Source organism: Dromaius novaehollandiae, chromosome 2 (assembly GCF_036370855.1).
Source record: "Dromaius novaehollandiae isolate bDroNov1 chromosome 2, bDroNov1.hap1, whole genome shotgun sequence".
Classification (NCBI taxonomy): Eukaryota; Metazoa; Chordata; class Aves; order Casuariiformes; family Dromaiidae; genus Dromaius; species Dromaius novaehollandiae.
In genome coordinates, this window is record NC_088099.1 from 37,934,625 (window position 1) to 37,951,850 (window position 17,226).

Genomic DNA, 17,226 nt, shown 5'->3' on the forward strand with positions numbered 1-17,226 from the left:
TGGGGGGGGGGGGGGTGCGCGGGGGAGAGGGTGCTCCACGGTTACCAAACGTAAAGTTTAGGGTCCGTGCGAAATATCGCCAAGAACAATTTTAACTGGTGAGAAAGTCTTTGTACACAGGGCACCAAACTATAATTGAAAGGAGAATTTCCGGGGCAATTCCATTGTGCTCCTTCCAGTTTATGATGTGCAATACAGGCAGGCAGTAAAAGCTGTCTTTACCCGGACTCCCTGTCTGAGGGAAGGAAACTCATTTTACGATCCGTTTAAAGGAAGGGCACGGTGCAGCATCCTCAATGGAAAGCCCTTCTCATTGTTGAGAAGCCGAGTGTTTAGAAAACCAGCAACGTTACCCGTGATCTAAGTGTAACGTTGCCGTCTCAAGCTTAGGACTGCAAGGTATGTACGACGGAAAGGTAAAAGGGGCGCTAAGTAGGCGGCTGAGATCTGAATCAGCCCTATAGAGGAAATTCCTGCAACTCACCTTTCTTTTTTTTTTTTTTTTTTTTTTTTTTTTTGAGGGAGCGGAAGGGGATCAGAAAGTAGCGTCCTCGCTACGGTTTGCTTTTTTTTTTCTTTTTGTTTTATGTTTTTCTTTTCCTCCAGCGCGGGAAATCGGTGCGAGCAGGGACGGGCTGACTCTGGGAGACGCAGCCTTGATTTTCAAGGTTCAGGCAGAGATTTAGACACGGCCCCGGGGCGGCCGCCGCGCTGGCGGCCGCGGGCCGGTGCTGCGGCGGGGTCCGTGCGGAGCCGGGGCTCCTCGCCTGGGGGAGCCCCTCTCTGGGGGGGGCCTTGGTTTGGGGGGGGGGCTTGTTCTTAGGGGGCCTCGCCCTCGGGGCGCGGCGGGGGGCAGGGGGAGAGGGGCCACCCCGCAGGGCAGCCTGCGTGGATACGCCCGGCTGCAGACTGGTTTCACGGCTCCTCTCCCTGGGGGCAGAATCCCGCGTGGGTGGCTGGAAGTTTTTTGCACCCCGCCCCACGGGGAGCACATGGCCTCGGTGCTGCTGTGCCCCCCGTCGGCGGCCGCGGGGCGCGGCGCTGCGGGGCGGCTCCTCGCGCCGAGCCGGGCCGCGCCGCCGGCGGCGCCGTCCATGGCCGGGCAGCGGCGGCCCCCGGCCAGCACCACCTGTGAGGCGGGCGGGGATTGGCGGGCGGCGTCATATGACCGGTCACGTGCTGGAGGCAGCTCAGTCCAAAAGAAAATGGGGTTTGGTGTAAATCTGGGGGTGTAATGTTATCATATATCACGCTACCTCGTAAAACCGACACTGAAGCCTGCCGGACAACAAATCACAGGTCAAAATTATGAGTTCTTCGTATTATGTGAACGCGCTTTTTAGCAAATATACGGCGGGGGCTTCTCTTTTCCAAAATGCAGAGCCTACTTCTTGCTCCTTTGCAAGCAACTCCCAGAGAAGCGGCTATGGACCAGGCGCGGGTGCCTTCGCCTCCTCCATGCCCGGCTTGTACAATGTGAACAGTACCATATATCAAAGCCCGTTCTCTTCCGGATACAGCCTGGGCTCTGATGCCTACAACCTGCATTGTTCCTCTTTTGATCAGAACATTCCCGTCCTCTGCAATGACCTAACCAAACCCAGCTGTGAGAAAGCGGAGGAAAGCAACCTGCACAACCAGGCTGAGGCCAATTTCCGGATATACCCCTGGATGAGGTCTTCAGGTAGGGGCGAGCGGAGAGGGCTGCAGCTGTGGCAGCCAGGCAAAGCGTGTCGCCAGGATTACTGTCAGCACAGCCTTTCTGCTTTTAATTATAGCCGAGGCGCCATTGCGTAGAAAGCCCGTGGCATTGTATGTAAATGAGTATCATAAAACTTTTTATTGCCCAATTAATAGGTTCTATCCTCGTAAATTTATTTAACTCCGTTCGCTATGGAATTTTAGCACTGAGTTTATTTGCGCTGTTTGCTGTGGAAATGTGGAGAGCTGGCTGCGTGCTCTCAGAGCCCCCACGGGTGAGCGTCTCCCCTGCCCACTGCGCAAGTTGGGCAAAAAATCCTGCTTGGTGGGGAAGGCGGAGGGGAGAGGGGCGCTCAGGAGCGGGGCCCGGGCTGACAAGGAGTTTTCCAGCCCACGTTGCTGAGACGTGTCACTCTGGTGCCCCTGCCTTTTCCATAGAGATAAAAATCTATAGAAATGCGCTAAACAGGAAAACGCGGGGCGGGGGCGGCGACTGGGGGCGAGACTGTGTGAAAAACGAGAGCGCTGTTCTGGAGCTAAATGCGATGTATTGTTTACGATCCAGGTGGGGGAGGGGGTGTGGGGGAGCCCCCGACATTAAAATAAAATAAATACAGCCCAGCCTTCCAGCTTTTTATTTTCGCTTGCGAAATGCAAAAGTCTGGAAGGTTTTAGGGAAATACATCGCCTGGGGGAAAGTTCCTCCTCCCAAAAGTAATTTCCTCCCCCACCTCCTCTCCTGAATGCTTTCTCTCCACTTTTGCTATGTCTCGAGCAACTTAATTTTTGCCCTGCCTGAGCAGGGCAGGTCGTGTAGCAGAAATGTCTTTGTTAGGGCAAAGTGTGTGTGTGTGGGGGGGGGGGGGGGGCGGGTGGAAGGGAGAGCAGATTATTGACTCCCGCTTGGCCGTTTTGTTTTGTTTGCTTTGGTTGGTGTTTCTTTTTTTTTTCTTTTTTTTTTTTAAAGCAAACAAGCAAGGAAAAAATAAAAACTTTCCACCTCTCTTCCTGCCTAACTCCGGGACGTGTGTGCCTGCTTTCAGGTCCAGATAGGAAACGAGGGCGCCAGACCTACACCCGCTACCAGACGCTGGAGCTGGAGAAGGAATTCCACTTCAATCGCTATCTGACTCGCCGGCGGAGGATAGAGATCGCCCATGCCCTCTGCCTCACGGAGAGGCAGATCAAGATCTGGTTCCAAAACCGGAGGATGAAGTGGAAGAAGGAGCACAAAGAGGAGAGCTCCAGCACCCCGGCTCCCAACGAGCCCACGTCAGCAGCAGCGTCTGTGGAGAAAGTGGAAGAAGACGAAGAAGAGGAGGACTAAAGCGTCCCATCCGAGGAATCAGTCCCTTAGTATAATGTATGCACGTGACAGTTGTAAAAGCTCCCTTAAAAAAAAAAAGAGAGACTCACTGTTTTTATTTAAACAAAAAAAATCAGTTCCCTTTAATAAGTATCTCGCAAGCGAGCGTTTGCAAACATGAAAACGTTTCCTGGGCTGGTTTTCCAGCCCCCTCTCCACTCTCCCATCCTCCCCAAACCTGTCCTGTGCCGAACCTGTTGGTAATATCTCCTAAGAGCATCCAACAATCATTTGGTTTTCGTTCACCCCAGCTTGGGTGGCTTTGTCCAGGGGCCATTTCAGTGGGAGAACTGCTGCTTGCACATATAGTAAACCGTGACCTTCCGAAGTAACTACCTGACTCAATAGTCCCAATCATTTGTAAGGGGGAAAAGTGCATTAGGCTCACATTAAGAAAAACTACCTAATTTTGAATGAGTAGCTCTGCACTTCTCGTTTATTTCTTTATTTTTAATCATTAATTAAAACTAACAGCTATACTAACAAAAGGTTAAACTGCAAGGGGGGGAAGATGTTACACAAACCACTACAATCTACAGCAATGATTTGTACTACCTATTTTCCAGACTACCTATATATCTTGCTCCGCCTACCTATCTTCGAAAGTATACTGTATTTTAGTAGTCAAAAGAAGAATAACATACTAATGTGATTCGCAAAATGCTTTTAGAAACGTAAGTGTAGTCGTTTGAGAAGCATGCATCAATAGCTTTGGTATAGAATTTGGTACCGAAAAGGCTGAATATATTTAAATTTAAAATAATATATTTATTCCAAAGCAATTATAAATGAAAACCATATGCTGCAATATATCTCTGTTCTCGATTCTTTACTATTCCCGGTGAGGAAGCAAACACACGCCAGTATTGTACAAAGCGGTTTAATATCTTCCGTTGGCTTCTACCTTTGACTGCTTCTGCTAAAGGCCGTTTTCTTATTCTAGTTTGATCTTACTTAATATAGCGGAAAGTGTTATTTGAAAAGTGAATTTAAATGACCATGTTACCACCTTTCAAAAAACTGTTTATTCTGATTATCCGAATGTGTTAATATGTAATACCGTGAATTTTCCTACAATAGCAGATACTGTATATTTGAACGATTTTTTTGTCATTTATATTTGTCTTGGAGCTCATTTGTAAGATCATGTCATAAATTGGGAAGTATGTAATTAATTTGGAAACTTTGTAGCATGATGTATTGTTAAGAACTCTGTATAAATTCGTCTTGAAGGTTTGGCTAAAGTTTATTCAAAAATTGTATGTTACAATGTGTTTCGACGTGTTCGTTGTGAAGATTTGGATATGCCGTGTAAGTATTGGAAGTGGAAAAAAAAATGTCTGTGAACTGTCTTTGGAAGTGATACCGTGTTCAAATATCTCCCACGATAAATGTGTTTTATGTTACACAGAAAATAAATATGCTTGTTGACAATGAATTGTGTTTCTTTATTAGGGAAGCAGTTCGAAGGAAGCATCAAAAATAATTTACAAAGACAAATAAAGAAATTAGACCATATAAATCTCCCCCCCCCCCCGTAATCAGAAAAAAAAATCCAAGGTGATGAATTGATAGGAATCAGTCAGTTTCTCTATCTCGACTTCATGATTTTTTTTTCTCGCTAGCGCAGTTGATTAATAAAGCGGAAAGCCACCTTATGGGAGGGCTTCCTTCCACTGCGCTCCAGTGTCCTCTTGAAATCATAAACCCAATCCGGGCGGCCCGTGACCAAGCCGAAATCGCAGGCAGGGAAACAATCTTTAGTAATGAACGGAAAGTGCGATACGAAACTTCCCAGGGTAAATTATGTGTTCGGGTGTGTGTGCGGCTTGTGTGTGCGGCTTGCTCTGGGAGGGGGCACCCGGGTGGTATTAAAAGAGGGAAAACCACCGTGATTCAGAAAATACATTATTTTTTCCAGGTACCAAAGAACGTCAACGGGATCAAATATTTTCAATCATTAAAAAAAAAAATCCGAAAAGTCCCTTTATAAGGTCAGATAAATACAGGTAGGATGCGAGCATCATTTGCACAGAACTTCCCTATTTCTACTACGTTCAGCTGCTGGTCCACGCACTAATCGTAATTTTAATAAAATTAATACAAACTCTAGGTCTTTTAAAAAAAACTCCAGAGCTGCCTCTGTGGTAAGATGGCGCCTCTCTAAGACCTGCCTCTTCTTAGTGATGAGGAAAAGGCCATAAATCCGTTGTTGTTTATGAAAATTTACAACTTTGCAATACAACTTTATGAGTTGTTCGGTTTTTCCATTGGTCGTTGTCGGTCATGTGGATGGTAACCGTGAACATGAACTTTTTTATAATTTCCCTTGCGAGAATAGAGCCGCATTCTTTTGCTGAGCTCTGTCCTGCTTCGGATCTCTCTGGCTTTCAATCCCCATTTCGTTTGTTCTTTGTAAGGCAATAGTGAGCAAAGTGTGCGGAGGTTCGGCATAAGCAGCCGCCTAGAACACAGATCCGGGATGGCAATTTCCAGTTCCCCCGCTGGAAGGTGTGGCATATTGGATTCAAAGCACTGGCGTGGCAGATTTTCAACTTGCAACCTGGCTAATTTCCTGCTTCTTCTGGCACCAAAAGGAGGGCGATTCGTCTCCTGTGCAGCCAAAGCGACAGCTGTCAAAGTCGCAGGGGCTCCTGTGAGCCAGAACCTAAAAGGTGAGAAATGTATATGACACTAATGTAAGCAGGAAAACATGCTTTAATACATTTAAATATTAGACATGTGCAATTGTAGCAAATGGAAATGTGACCGGCCAAAAATAGCTGTGCCTGCAGCTCAGTTTATTTTGACTTAACCCGTGCATGCAAAAATAATCATAAATAAAATGTCTACTTTCTATTATTTAGTAAGGAAGCCGTGGATTTTTCACGAAGTTTATTTCTGTTTGCATCTGTGAGGGGGTTGCTGTGACGTGTGGATTATTTGCTAATAATTCAGGTTTACAACCTCAATCCGAGGGGATTTTTTTCCAGCACGAAAAAAACCCCCAAACACTAATTTTTGTTTCGCAGCGTTAACCTGAAGTTAATTCGCGTCGCTATAAAATGCGGATGTATTTATTTTTGACCGTTTCAGAAAAACACGAGCCGGCACAGTGTCTCCTCGCTCCCTGGCACAGCCAGGGGAAAGGTTATTTCTAGAGCAGCAAAGCAGCCTAAACGTGCCTTTTGGTTGTCGTTGTCGGAGAAGCCCTGCTGCAGGGCGGCTGCGCCTCGCAGCGCGGCCGTGCGCGGGCGCTGCGCGGAGCTCGCCGTGCAGCGAGCAGCCCCATTTCAGCGCCGGCGAGGAGGCTTTTGCGGGGCGCCCCGCTCCGCGCAGGCAGCCGTGCCGCGGCCACGGGCGCCGGTGCCGGCGGGGCCGGGAAGGCGCCGCCGAGCCGCGCCGAGCCGCGCCGCGCCGACGCGCCGAGCCGAGCCGCCGACCAGCTCCGCGGCCGGTTCCGCGTGGGAAGGAGCCGCCGGGAGCGCGTGAAATGCTGGCGGCAGCGCCGCGCGGAAAGCACCGCGCTCGCCTTGCGCTGCGCTATCCGCCGGACTGGAGCTGCGGCGAGCGCCGGATTATTTATTGCGGGGCCGCGGGTGCTCAGTGCTGCCACGGCGTGGCGGAAAGGCGGAGGCGGGCGCGGGCGCGCAGCGGCCCCCGCGGCCCCTGGGAAGGGCAGCGCTGCGAGCTGCAGGGCTCCCGGAGACATCCCCCTCCGCCCCCCCGCCAAAAGAAAAAAAAATATATATCGGCTATCTTACCTAAGGCAGCACCGCGGGTCGCCCACGGACAGGCTATTCCGGCCGGGCTGGCTCTTCCCCCCGCCCTCCCCCGCGGGTTTTACCTTGATGCGTGTCAGCTGCAAACACCGCCCTGGGTCGGGCCGGGTCCCCCCCAGCCGGTCCCTAATGCCGGTCCAGCCTAAACAACAGTTCGTGCTGCCCAGACTGTTTGGATTAGAAGCTATTAGTTAAAGGTTGTTTTCTGTGACGCTGCCGAGCATGAGAAGGATTTGTAAGCGGATTTATACACGAGGAGAAGGAGGCTTTTAAGCTCAAGTGGGTGATGCTCCCGCACCTGTACCGGGGCGGCCGGAGGGCCCGGGCGAGGCGGCGGCCGCGGGGAAGGCGCAGCGCGGGCGGAGCGGGGCTCGGCGCTCCGGGCGCGAGGATGCGGCGAGCAAATAAAAGGCGAATGAAATAAATGGGTGTTTGCAAAGTGTGACTTAGTTGCAATGGTAAAACGCAACGGCTGCCTCTCGGCTTTCCGGAGGGAAATGGTGAAGGAAAACTGCTGCGAAATGCGCCTAGCCAGGACATTTTCTTGGCAGAGCTTGCAGATTATTGTAATTCGGGGGGTTTCTGGGGGTAGGGGGAGGAGCGGAGAGGATGCATGAATGTGACTGAAGCGAAGATTGCAGTGCAGATTGTTTAGCTGTCACTGTAACAACTCTAACACGACCCAGGCAGGCAAATGTGCACATTTCAGTCTTTTTAATATTATGGGATCAACGAAGAACTGTTTCCACTGCCTGTGGCCAGGCTTTCGGCAGTCTTATCAGGACGCAAACAATAACTTGAAAGAGGGAAAGAAAGAACCCAAAAGAACAGAAAAAAAGACAAAATCAAATCAATGTGTAGCCGACGCTATTAAATGTGAACGCGATTAAGCCTGGCGCGACTTTTTATTTTTGTTGTGTGTGTGATGGATTCAATCAAAAGCCCACTTAGCCACAACTTTTTAAAGTATTGGCTAGTGGGTTTCACATGCCCCGAGTTTAAATTTTTCATGGTACATTTTCGTTCTGACCTACGTTGTCAAAAATCTGCTCGTTTAAATACGACTTTGTATTTACTATCTTGCGTGCTTGTTTGCTGTTGTTTCCCCCCTTTTTAGCTCTATTTGCACAGGGTAAAAAAACTTTTCTGAGGAAGGCTGGCTTTCAGTAAATACACTTTTCCTAAATGACCTCCCAAAGCATGCAGATAGGGAGATGCAATTCTACCAGGTGTGTTTATGGATTAGCCTGGATGAAGAGGTTAAGGAAGTTGAAAAAAAATTGGAGGCAATCAACATCTGAATGTGAAAGTCCAGCTGAGACTGTGAACAATACAAACTATTGTGGAGAGATGTTTTAACTCACTACTGTTTTATAGGTATCGTAATCTGCCCCCGGAAATGAGATAAATAGTCTTCCAACAACAACAAAAGTCTCTTTTTAAAGCTACTTTAGGAAAACAGAGCTCGTACGAATGTCACTTTCCACTAGAGCACGTTTAAAATTAGGCTATTCAATCTGTTGTAATGGGCGCGTATTATGAGTAAACACAGCTTGGAATGAGCAACCTCATGTTATCTTCAGGAACTGCAGGGTTACGGCTGAATTAAAAGCATCTCAGCGAATTTCATCAGCACTGTTACTGTCATTGCCCTGGGCCAAGAAATATATTTCCGCTATGGGGTAACTGCCATGTTGAAAAATGAACGTGGAAATGTTTGTTTCACGATTTTTTTCCCTCTCTTAAAGAAACACATCCGCGTTTAATCGAATTATTTGGAGCAACAACGAAAGCGATTGGCTTCTGCTGACTCATCAGCGGGGCTATATTAATTAGCAATAGTCCTCCTGGTTCGTGTCCGAGCGCGAGTGTTTGATACCCTCAGACCGACTTTGGTGGGGGGACTCGGAGAAAACAGACACGTGAAACTTTATCTGAGGCTGCCGGAGGGCGCCGGAGACCTCGCCCAGCCCTCACGAGGGGCTCCTTCCCCGGCACTTCGCACAAAATAAAAATCCCCCCCGGGGACCGCAGTTTCCTGCTCCAGCCATAACCTCTGCGGGAATTACCGGAGTGGCCGCGGAGATAGCAGACCTCCCCACGGAGGACGCGCCTTAGTTTCGCCTCCGCACAAAAGCGGGGTTTCGCGGTGGGGCGGGCTCCTGCAGCCCCGGGGCGGGGGGGTCGCCGTCCAGGGGCAGCCGCAGACCGTCGCCCCCAGCCAAGAGGGCTGCGACCGTGGCGGGGAAACGCGGGGCTGCGGCCACGGCCCCCCCGCGCCGCCGCGCCCGGCCCGCCGCCCCCTTCACGTGCTGCCCCGCGCCAACCCCCCCGCAGCACGCCCGCCGCCTCCCCCGCGCCCTGCCCACGGGGGCCGCGCGGTCCCGGGGAGGTGCCAACTTTTGGGGAGGGGTGCCAACTTTTGGGGGCTGCCCCCCACCACCCGGGGGGGGGCCCGCGCCCGCTCCTTCCCGCCGCCGGGGCGAGCCCTGCCCCCCCACCCCCCCCCCAGCGCGGCCGGGCGCGGCGGGGCCGCGGTGCCGGTAAGTTGGCGGCGCGGTGGCGGCGGCCCCGGGGGAGCGGGCGCCGCGCGCGCTCCCATTGGCCGCGCCGCCGTCAGCTGCTCCTATTTTCTGCTGTCGCTTTTGGCGCTCGGCCATCCAGAAACAAACCACTTCGATGACTACTAATAGTTATAGCCAGATGTACTAATACACAACAAATCACGGTCCGGGAGCGGGGCGAGCAAATGAGTTCCTATTTCGTGAATCCCCCTTTCCCTGGGAGCCTGCCCAGTGGCCAGGACTCTTTCCTCGGGCAGATCCCCCTCTATCCGGCTGGCTATGATGCTCTGAGGCATTTTCCGGCTTCCTACGGGGCAAGCAGCCTGCAGGACAAGCCTTACACCTCACCTTGCTTTTACCAACAGTCCAACACCGTCCTTGCTTGCAATCGGGCTTCCTATGACTATGGAGCCTCTTGTTTTTACTCGGACAAGGACATTAGTAGCGCCTCTCCCTCCGGCAGTGGCAAGCAGAGGGGACACGGGGACTATCTGCACTTTTCTCCCGGTCAACAATACAAGTCGAGCGGCGTGCACACCAAAACCGTGAATGACGAAGGCACCGACCGGAAGTACACGAGTCCCGTTTACCCCTGGATGCAGCGCATGAACTCCTGTGCGGGTAAGTCCCTTGGACGGAGCCGAGGGGGGAGGAAAAGTTTCTTTCCCGAAGATTTTTTTTTTCCTTAGATAAAGTCCAGACTGCCGGAGAGAAATGGCTCCTGCAGGGCCATGTGTAACACGAAACCTTCCCAGGTTATTTTAGACCTGGCACATGGGCACCCTGGGAACAGTGGCCGAGAGCCCAGCGCGTGGGTTCAGCGGCGAAACTTACTGCGGAATCCTTAGGAAAGGGAGCGGGGGGAAACGGGGAAGGAGCAGGGCTGTTTCACCGCTCTCCTTACCCCCCAAGCCCCACTTTGCCCCTGCGCTTTCAGGAGCGGTGCAGGACAGTGCCCCCGCCCCGAGGCTGCGGTGGCGGCCCGCTCCCCGCGCCCCCCCCCCCCCCCAGCCCATTAGCCCGCGGTGCTGGATACGGCGAGCACGTCTCGGGGCCGTGCGCGCCCCTCCGCGCCCCGCGGGTTTCCCTGCCTCCCGAGTGGACTTCCCCCGAGTGAGCCATCCTGCCTAGGAGTGGTGCTAGGGCGGTCGTACTGGAGGGGCACTTATTTTTAATAATCCCATTAGCACGGTTACTTCCAGTCCTTGCTCAGGACTTCCCTACTCGCCCCCCCTCCAGGGTTTCTGCTCGCTGGACTCGGGGTTGCGTTTCTTTGGGGAAAGTTTAACTCTCGGGAAGACCATTCTGGTGCTGCTTTGCATTTCGGTGCAATAAATTCCGGAGCAAATGGCAAAGGCTGTTCTATGCTCTTTAGCTGATGTCTATAATTATACCTAAATTACAGAGCCTCTGTTGTCATAGCCATGGCAATAGAGGGTGTTTGTGTAAACACACACATGCACACACATGCGCGCACACACACACACACACGCACACGCACACACATGCGTGCACCTCCCTGGGTCGCACACGTCTGTGTGTGTGTGTGTGTGCGCGTGTGTGTGTGCGTGTGTGTGCGTGTGTGTGCGCGCACAGGCTCTCCACATGCAGAGCGCAGGCACTGTTCAGCGATTTATAAGCGTGTTACCTCCTTCACTTTTCCTCGGTCCATCTTACAGCCTCTTTGTATCCGAGTTACCCCGTTGACCCTAAGCACGATGCGCGCCCGCATTTACAACTCTTCAGACAGGAGAAAAGGATAAAAAGGGTGAAAAAAGCCTCCAGAAAACCCGACCCCCACCTCCCCCAGTGTGATAGTGCCTGCAAAGGGAGGCAGAATGCACTAACAGCTCTTTCTGGTCTGAAATCACTGGGCCCTGTCCAACGCGATCATTTTGTCTTTACTTCTACAGGTACAGTATATGGAGCTCATGGGAGACGAGGGAGGCAAACTTACACCAGATACCAAACGCTAGAGTTAGAGAAGGAATTTCATTTTAACAGATATTTAACCAGAAGACGACGTATTGAGATTGCAAACGCTCTCTGCCTTACTGAACGCCAGATTAAAATATGGTTTCAAAACAGGCGGATGAAATGGAAAAAGGAAAACAAATTCATGAATTCCGCACAGCCCAGCAGCGAAGAAACAGAGGAAAAGTCAGGGGAGTAGAACCATATTTAGTAAACGCTACCAGGCCTTTCCTTAGCGCTCACTACTATTATTATTATTATTATTTACCTTGTGTTCCTTCTGCTACTAAAATCCTATAGGTTTGTCACAGTCTATTAATTCCCCAAAGGCTTGGTTAAAAGATGTACATTTACAATCAACTGTGACTTTCTTTAATATATGTAGAAGTCTAAGCTTTCGAGCGATGTCATGTATATATGTAACCACTTCTCCTAAGCATAGATGGCTTTGCTTAAAGTATTTGAGAAATGGCCCAGATTTTTAAATATTTGAGGTGAGCATCTGTGTGCGGGTGAGTGTCCATGGCGTGTCTGTGTGAGAACAGATAAGCGAGGGTGGGTTGTTGGTTTTTTTTTTTTTTGGTAATTAGGATTGTTCATATTGTAGAAATACGAGAGATTTTAGAAAATCTTGGTTTTACGTTTTCACTAATTCCCGCTACGTCGGGCCGTCTCCTGTTGTGTTTGGGAGTCTATGGTTTGTAGAAAAAAAAAGTTTAACACACGTATAAGGTATTTAATTTGCAAAAAGAAGAAATTTTCTTAAAAAAAATCGTTGTATAAAAACCTGAGTATGAACTTGCAGTTAAAGCACAGATTAATCGCAGGGAGATTTATAAATGCCGCTATACTGTCTCTAATCTGCACTACTAGTACTAAAGTAAAAACTCGGCGTTAAACTTTAGCACAAGCGAGCGAAGAGGTTTTTAAGGCGGGTGAATTTCTGTGGTTCCCGTTGAGCTTGCACTGAGATTTCGGTGAGCTCAGCTCTCCACGGAGGGGCTTTGAATTATGCACTACATTTCTTGCGTTTCTTGGGGACTCGTGGGCTTGGTTCTTTCTTTCTTTCTTTCTTTTTTTTTTTTTTTTTTGAATTAAAGTGTCTGTCATATTGACTCGGGGGTATTCTTCCCTGCTTTTGTGGTATCTTAATTCACATTCGCGTTTCTTAGCATTGAAAACAAAATAAATAGATAATCTAAAGAACAGCAGCTGCGATAAAAATGCTTCTATTTCGAGTTCTCTTTAAGTAAAATGAGCGCAGTGAAAATATTGACTAGTATATACATTATATTTATTACGAGTGTGTGAGTGTGCGTGCGAAGGTGTGTACAAATGTACATGTAGACGCATCGAGGCTCTTTTGTCTGAAAGGAAGCACAATTTGGGCTACCGCTCTAAATATTTTTAAAGCCACATCGCGAAAACGTTGGTGCAAAATGGCTACCATCGCATTTGTATTTTTTCTGGGAGGCGTAAAAATAACGCCGACCGTGAAGCCGCCTGGAATTTGACCCCTTAGTTAGAAAAACGCCTCGCAATATTTATCTTTCATAGGTACCTGCCATTTCGGACCGGCAGGACCCGCTTGCCTCTCGAAAGCTCTTGCACGGGGGGGGGGGGGGGGAAAGGCGGGGGGAAGGCACATCAGCGTTGCCAGCACGCGAGGATTTATCATACAGCGTTGCTGGCCTGGAGCGAATAAGCCGCTCGCGGGAGAGAAAACACGGCGGCGGCGTGATTTCCACGCGCCAGGGCCGCCGGCGGCCCGCGGGAGGGCGGGCGGGAGGCGCCAGCCGCGGAGGCCGCCGCGGGGGAGCGCGGGCCGCGGCCCCGCCGCGCCGCGCCGCGCCGCGCCGCACCGGCCGCCGGGCCTCGCCGCGGCCGCCCGCCCGGGCCGCGCGGCGCGGAGCGGGCGCGGCGCCGTCGGGGGCCGCTCACCCCGGCCCGACCCCGCGGCCGCGCCTTCCCCCGCGCCGCCAGCGGGTGGCGCTCGAGGCCGGCGGACGGGCGGGCGGCGGCGGCGGCGGCGCGCGGCGGCGGCGCGCCGCGGGCCGCCCGCGCCCTCCCAGCTCCCCCACCAGTGCACGAGTTTACCTCTAGAGGTCATCAGGCAGGATTTACGACTGGACAACAAAAGCACGTGATTTGAAGCCGTACCCCATATTTGGGTGCCTACGTAGGAGGGAACCAAGTACATGTCCCAGTCATTTCCATAATTCATCATAAATTGTGCAAGGGTGCTATAGACGCACAAAACGACCAAGAGCCACAAATCAAGCACACATATCAAAAAACAAATGAGCTCTTATTTTGTAAACTCATTTTGCGGTCGCTATCCAAATGGCCCGGACTACCAGTTACATAATTATGGAGATCACAGCTCGGTGAGCGAGCAATACAGGGACTCCGGCAGCATGCATTCCGGCAGGTACGGATACGGCTACAATGGCATGGACCTCAGCGTCGGGCGCTCCGCTTCCACCCACTTTGGTGCCAACGAGAGATCCCGCAGTTACCCGGCCAACGCCACCTCTGCCTCGACAGAGCCCAGGTACAACCAGCCCGCGACGTCCTCCCACTCGCCGCCACCTGACCCTCTGCCCTGCACCGCCGTGGCCGGTTCGCCTGTCAGCGAGAGTCACCACGGGGTGAAAAACTCCCTCGCCAACTCCACCAGCACTTCGTCCAATTCCAGCAGCACCACGCACATAAGCAGGGACGGGGTTGGCACCTCGTCTGGGACTGAGGAAGACACTCCAGCGAGCAGCGAGCAGGCAAGTGCCCCGACCGACCAAAGCACAGCCCAGCCTTCACAGCCCCAGATCTACCCCTGGATGCGAAAACTGCACATAAGTCATGGTAAAGCAAATACCCTGTTCTTTCTTTATTTCTCTGGAGGAAAAGGAGGATTTAATGTAAACCGGGTGTCTGCGCTAAGCAAGGTCGGGGAGAGGGGGAGAGGAGGGAGTGAGAGCGTGCAGCCTCCGCACACGACTCCGCTCGCAGGGAAGCCAGCTCCGCTGCCTGGGCAAGTGCCCCCCCCCAGTAAAAATGCCCGGCCCCGAAAACAGAGCCTGCCTGGCTCCCGCCGCCGGCCCCGGCTCGCCCAGCCTTGCAGGCACCGCGGGCGCGGAAGGCGCCTGAGCGCGGGGACTGCGAGCAGAGGCTGCTCCCGGGGCGCCTTTTAAGGGGGATCCTCCAGTGGCAACAGCGCTGCTGAACCCATCTATTTTTCTCCGAGCTACGCTCAGAAAGAGAATAGGAGCGGGCGAGGAGGGCAGCTTTCGCTGCTGGGAAGCTCTGGGGGAGGGGGGCAGCAGCCCCGAGCTCCGGGTGAGGGGCGCGGGGAGCCCAGCAACTTTCCGACCTGGCTACCTGCCGCGGCCCCGCCGCCGGGGGAGCAGCCGAGGGCTCGCTGCCGCCCGCAGCCTGCCCCAGCCCGCCGTGGGAAAGGGCTGCCCGCCCCAGCCTTGCTCTCCCAGCGCTGGAAAGCCAGCTCTAGCATCAGAGGCATCCTCCAAACAGCTTCTCTGGGCGGGGGGGTGGGGGGCATGTGGGGATTAGTCTCAAGGAAAAAAAATCAAAATCGAAATCAAAATCCAAGCGAAAACTTATCACGAGCACTAAATCCCTCCCCCCCCCCCACCCCAAGCCCTTCTTAAAAGGGGCTGGAGGGGGAAACTTGTTGAGCATTTATCCAAACCAGTACAAAAAACAAGCAGGACTGAGAATAACGGTCCTGGTTGCTCGTAGCTGCAACCAGACATGAAGGCTCCAAGTCGCTGCTGAGACTCTAAATCATGTACTTTTCTCTTCCAGACAACATAGGGGGACCAGAAGGGAAAAGGGCTCGGACTGCTTACACCCGATATCAGACCTTGGAGCTGGAAAAGGAATTTCACTTCAATAGATACCTGACCCGCAGAAGAAGGATTGAAATAGCACATGCTCTTTGCCTCTCAGAGAGACAAATAAAGATCTGGTTCCAAAACAGGAGAATGAAATGGAAAAAGGATAATAAGCTGAAAAGTATGAGCATGGCAGCTGCAGGAGGGGCATTCCGTCCCTAAGCATTTGATCAATTAAAAGTACTGAGCAGTATTAGCTGACCCTGCGTCTCATGTCAGTACTAAGTTGACTTTCTAAAACTTCCTTGTGTTACTTCTGTGAAGAAACCCTGTTCTTGTCGCCCTTATTCATCTTTTAATCATGAGCCTGTTTATTACCATTCTCTCGCGTGTATAAGTAGATCTGCTTTTATCGTACATTTCTTTGTCTTGAATGGCTTTGTCTTGAAAAAATAATAGATGTTTTAACTTATTTATATGAAGCGAGCTGTGTTACTTGAAGTAACTGTTAAAAAACAAAGCAAAAAAAAAGAACAAAAAAAGGGGAAAAAAAGAGAGAGAGAGAGAGAAAGAAACCCTCCCCCGGTTTAGTACAAATGTTATGTGTTGCACTCAACCTGCTTAACTGTGCATGTGTGGTCAAGTGTTAATGTCTGTATAGCTCCAAGCTGTTAAAAATATTTTTATTCAAACTACCTATATAATTCCTGTGTAATTAATGCTGTTGTAGAGGTGAAATGATGAAATCAACTGAACTTGTCCTACGTGTAGTGAATAGTGAATCTGTGACGAAAACTGTGATTCCAAGCAGTATGTCCTTGCTGTGCCTTTGTATATGACTCTTTGCACGAACTCTTAGAAGTGGCTCTTATTAAGCGCAGCTTCTGTGATGTATGTTTTTTTGTGAACAAAGTTACAAATATAGTCAAAGTCTGGCTGTTTGAGCAAACTGTGATCAGCTTTTTTTTTTGTATTTGTTTTTAAAAAAACTGACTGGAAATCAACAAAAAAAATAAACTTTCTATTGTAAAGTTTTCGTGATCTGGTTTGTGCAAAGCAAGGAGTTGTGCTTCCTGATTTGCCTCTTAAGAATATGAATCCGTGCAGAGTTTGCAATAATATTTTACCTGGCTTACGCTGCACGTTGCATATGATAGAGCTGCAATTGTCCGCTACCAGTATTTTTAATCGAAAGTTTCGCCATAAGTTCCTCCTTGATGGTTTCTCGTTAGGTGGAAAGCTGCATTGCAGGACCACAATCAACACCCTTTGTGGGTGAATCAACTGTTAGCTGTTTGCTGATGGTCGGAAAAAAACATGTGCTTTGTTAAAACACACTGCTAACTCCAAGGCGTGTTTGCATCGCTCTAGCATTTCTCCTGTGGTCTCATTAAGTATATTTGCAGGACAGCCACATCAGAGCCCTCTGCGTCTATTAGTAACACTCGATAGCCACATTCCCACTTTTCACCCTTTACAGATTTTTGGCTTTCTTCGCTACGATTAGTTTTCTATAAACGCAATGTTACTTACCCCATCAGAGCTTGAATGGTTAACTCTTCTGAGCTTCTAAGAGCAACTAAAGATTTGAACATTTACTGACTGGTTACATTGATGCCTTCCCTTAAAAGTTATAAAACAGTAAACTTTATAAGCCCCAGTTCCGGCTATATGACATTTGGGTGCCAAATGAATAGGGTTTTGTCTATGAATTAGATCGTAAAATCATCCATAGCACAGACAGATAGGCTCACTGGCTATAAAAAGTCACGTGGTGCCATTAAAGTAAGTTTTATGGTTTTGGGGAGTTGACATCCAACATTATATACCACATAACATATAATCTCACTGACGCTGGACTTCATTTGACTCTTTTGCAGGCTACGTGTGCCTCCTGGCCATTCAAATTGTCAGTTTTAGGTACAGAAGTATCCAAACCACAAGTTCTCAATACTGTATGAAAAATGGCTCCTTGCAAGTCAAGGTAA

The 17,226-nt window shown here is 50.5% G+C and overlaps 4 protein-coding genes across 9 annotated transcripts in view; all 4 read left to right on the forward strand.

Annotated features, from left to right (window-relative positions):
• The first annotated feature begins 565 nt into the window (after window positions 1–565).
• On the forward strand, window positions 566–4,505 carry HOXA7 (homeobox A7). 2 transcript variants are annotated; one of them, XM_026103738.2, is made up of 3 exons: window positions 566–668; window positions 1,382–1,684; window positions 2,745–4,505. In XM_026103738.2, the coding sequence occupies exons 1-3, from the start codon at window positions 587–589 to the stop codon at window positions 3,026–3,028; spliced, it is 669 nt and encodes a 222-aa protein (XP_025959523.1). In that variant the 5' UTR covers window positions 566–586; the 3' UTR covers window positions 3,029–4,505. The 2 variants fall into 2 exon arrangements, with proteins under 2 accessions (XP_025959523.1, XP_025959522.1); XM_026103737.2 differs by lacking the exon at window positions 566–668 and having other exon boundaries at window positions 1,112–1,684.
• A 770-nt stretch (window positions 4,506–5,275) lies between these two features.
• HOXA3 (homeobox A3) overlaps window positions 5,276–17,226 on the forward strand; it is a 44,299-nt gene continuing 32,348 nt past the window's right edge. For 4 of the 5 annotated variants that reach the window (XM_064506265.1, XM_064506266.1, XM_064506268.1 and 1 more), the window contains exons 1-2: window positions 5,276–5,742; window positions 17,119–17,222. The gene's annotated coding sequence lies outside the window, so the exon portion shown is untranslated. The remainder of the gene's footprint in view (window positions 5,743–17,118; window positions 17,223–17,226) is intronic. The other variant, XM_064506269.1, reaches the window with a different exon arrangement.
• On the forward strand, window positions 9,378–12,659 carry HOXA6 (homeobox A6). The gene is made up of 2 exons (XM_026103739.2): window positions 9,378–10,034; window positions 11,327–12,659. Exons 1-2 carry the CDS (start codon window positions 9,599–9,601, stop codon window positions 11,584–11,586), a joined length of 696 nt encoding a protein of 231 aa, XP_025959524.1. The 5' UTR covers window positions 9,378–9,598; the 3' UTR covers window positions 11,587–12,659.
• Window positions 13,425–16,269, forward strand: HOXA5 (homeobox A5). The gene is made up of 2 exons (XM_026103733.2): window positions 13,425–14,249; window positions 15,210–16,269. Exons 1-2 carry the CDS (start codon window positions 13,688–13,690, stop codon window positions 15,458–15,460), a joined length of 813 nt encoding a protein of 270 aa, XP_025959518.1. The 5' UTR covers window positions 13,425–13,687; the 3' UTR covers window positions 15,461–16,269.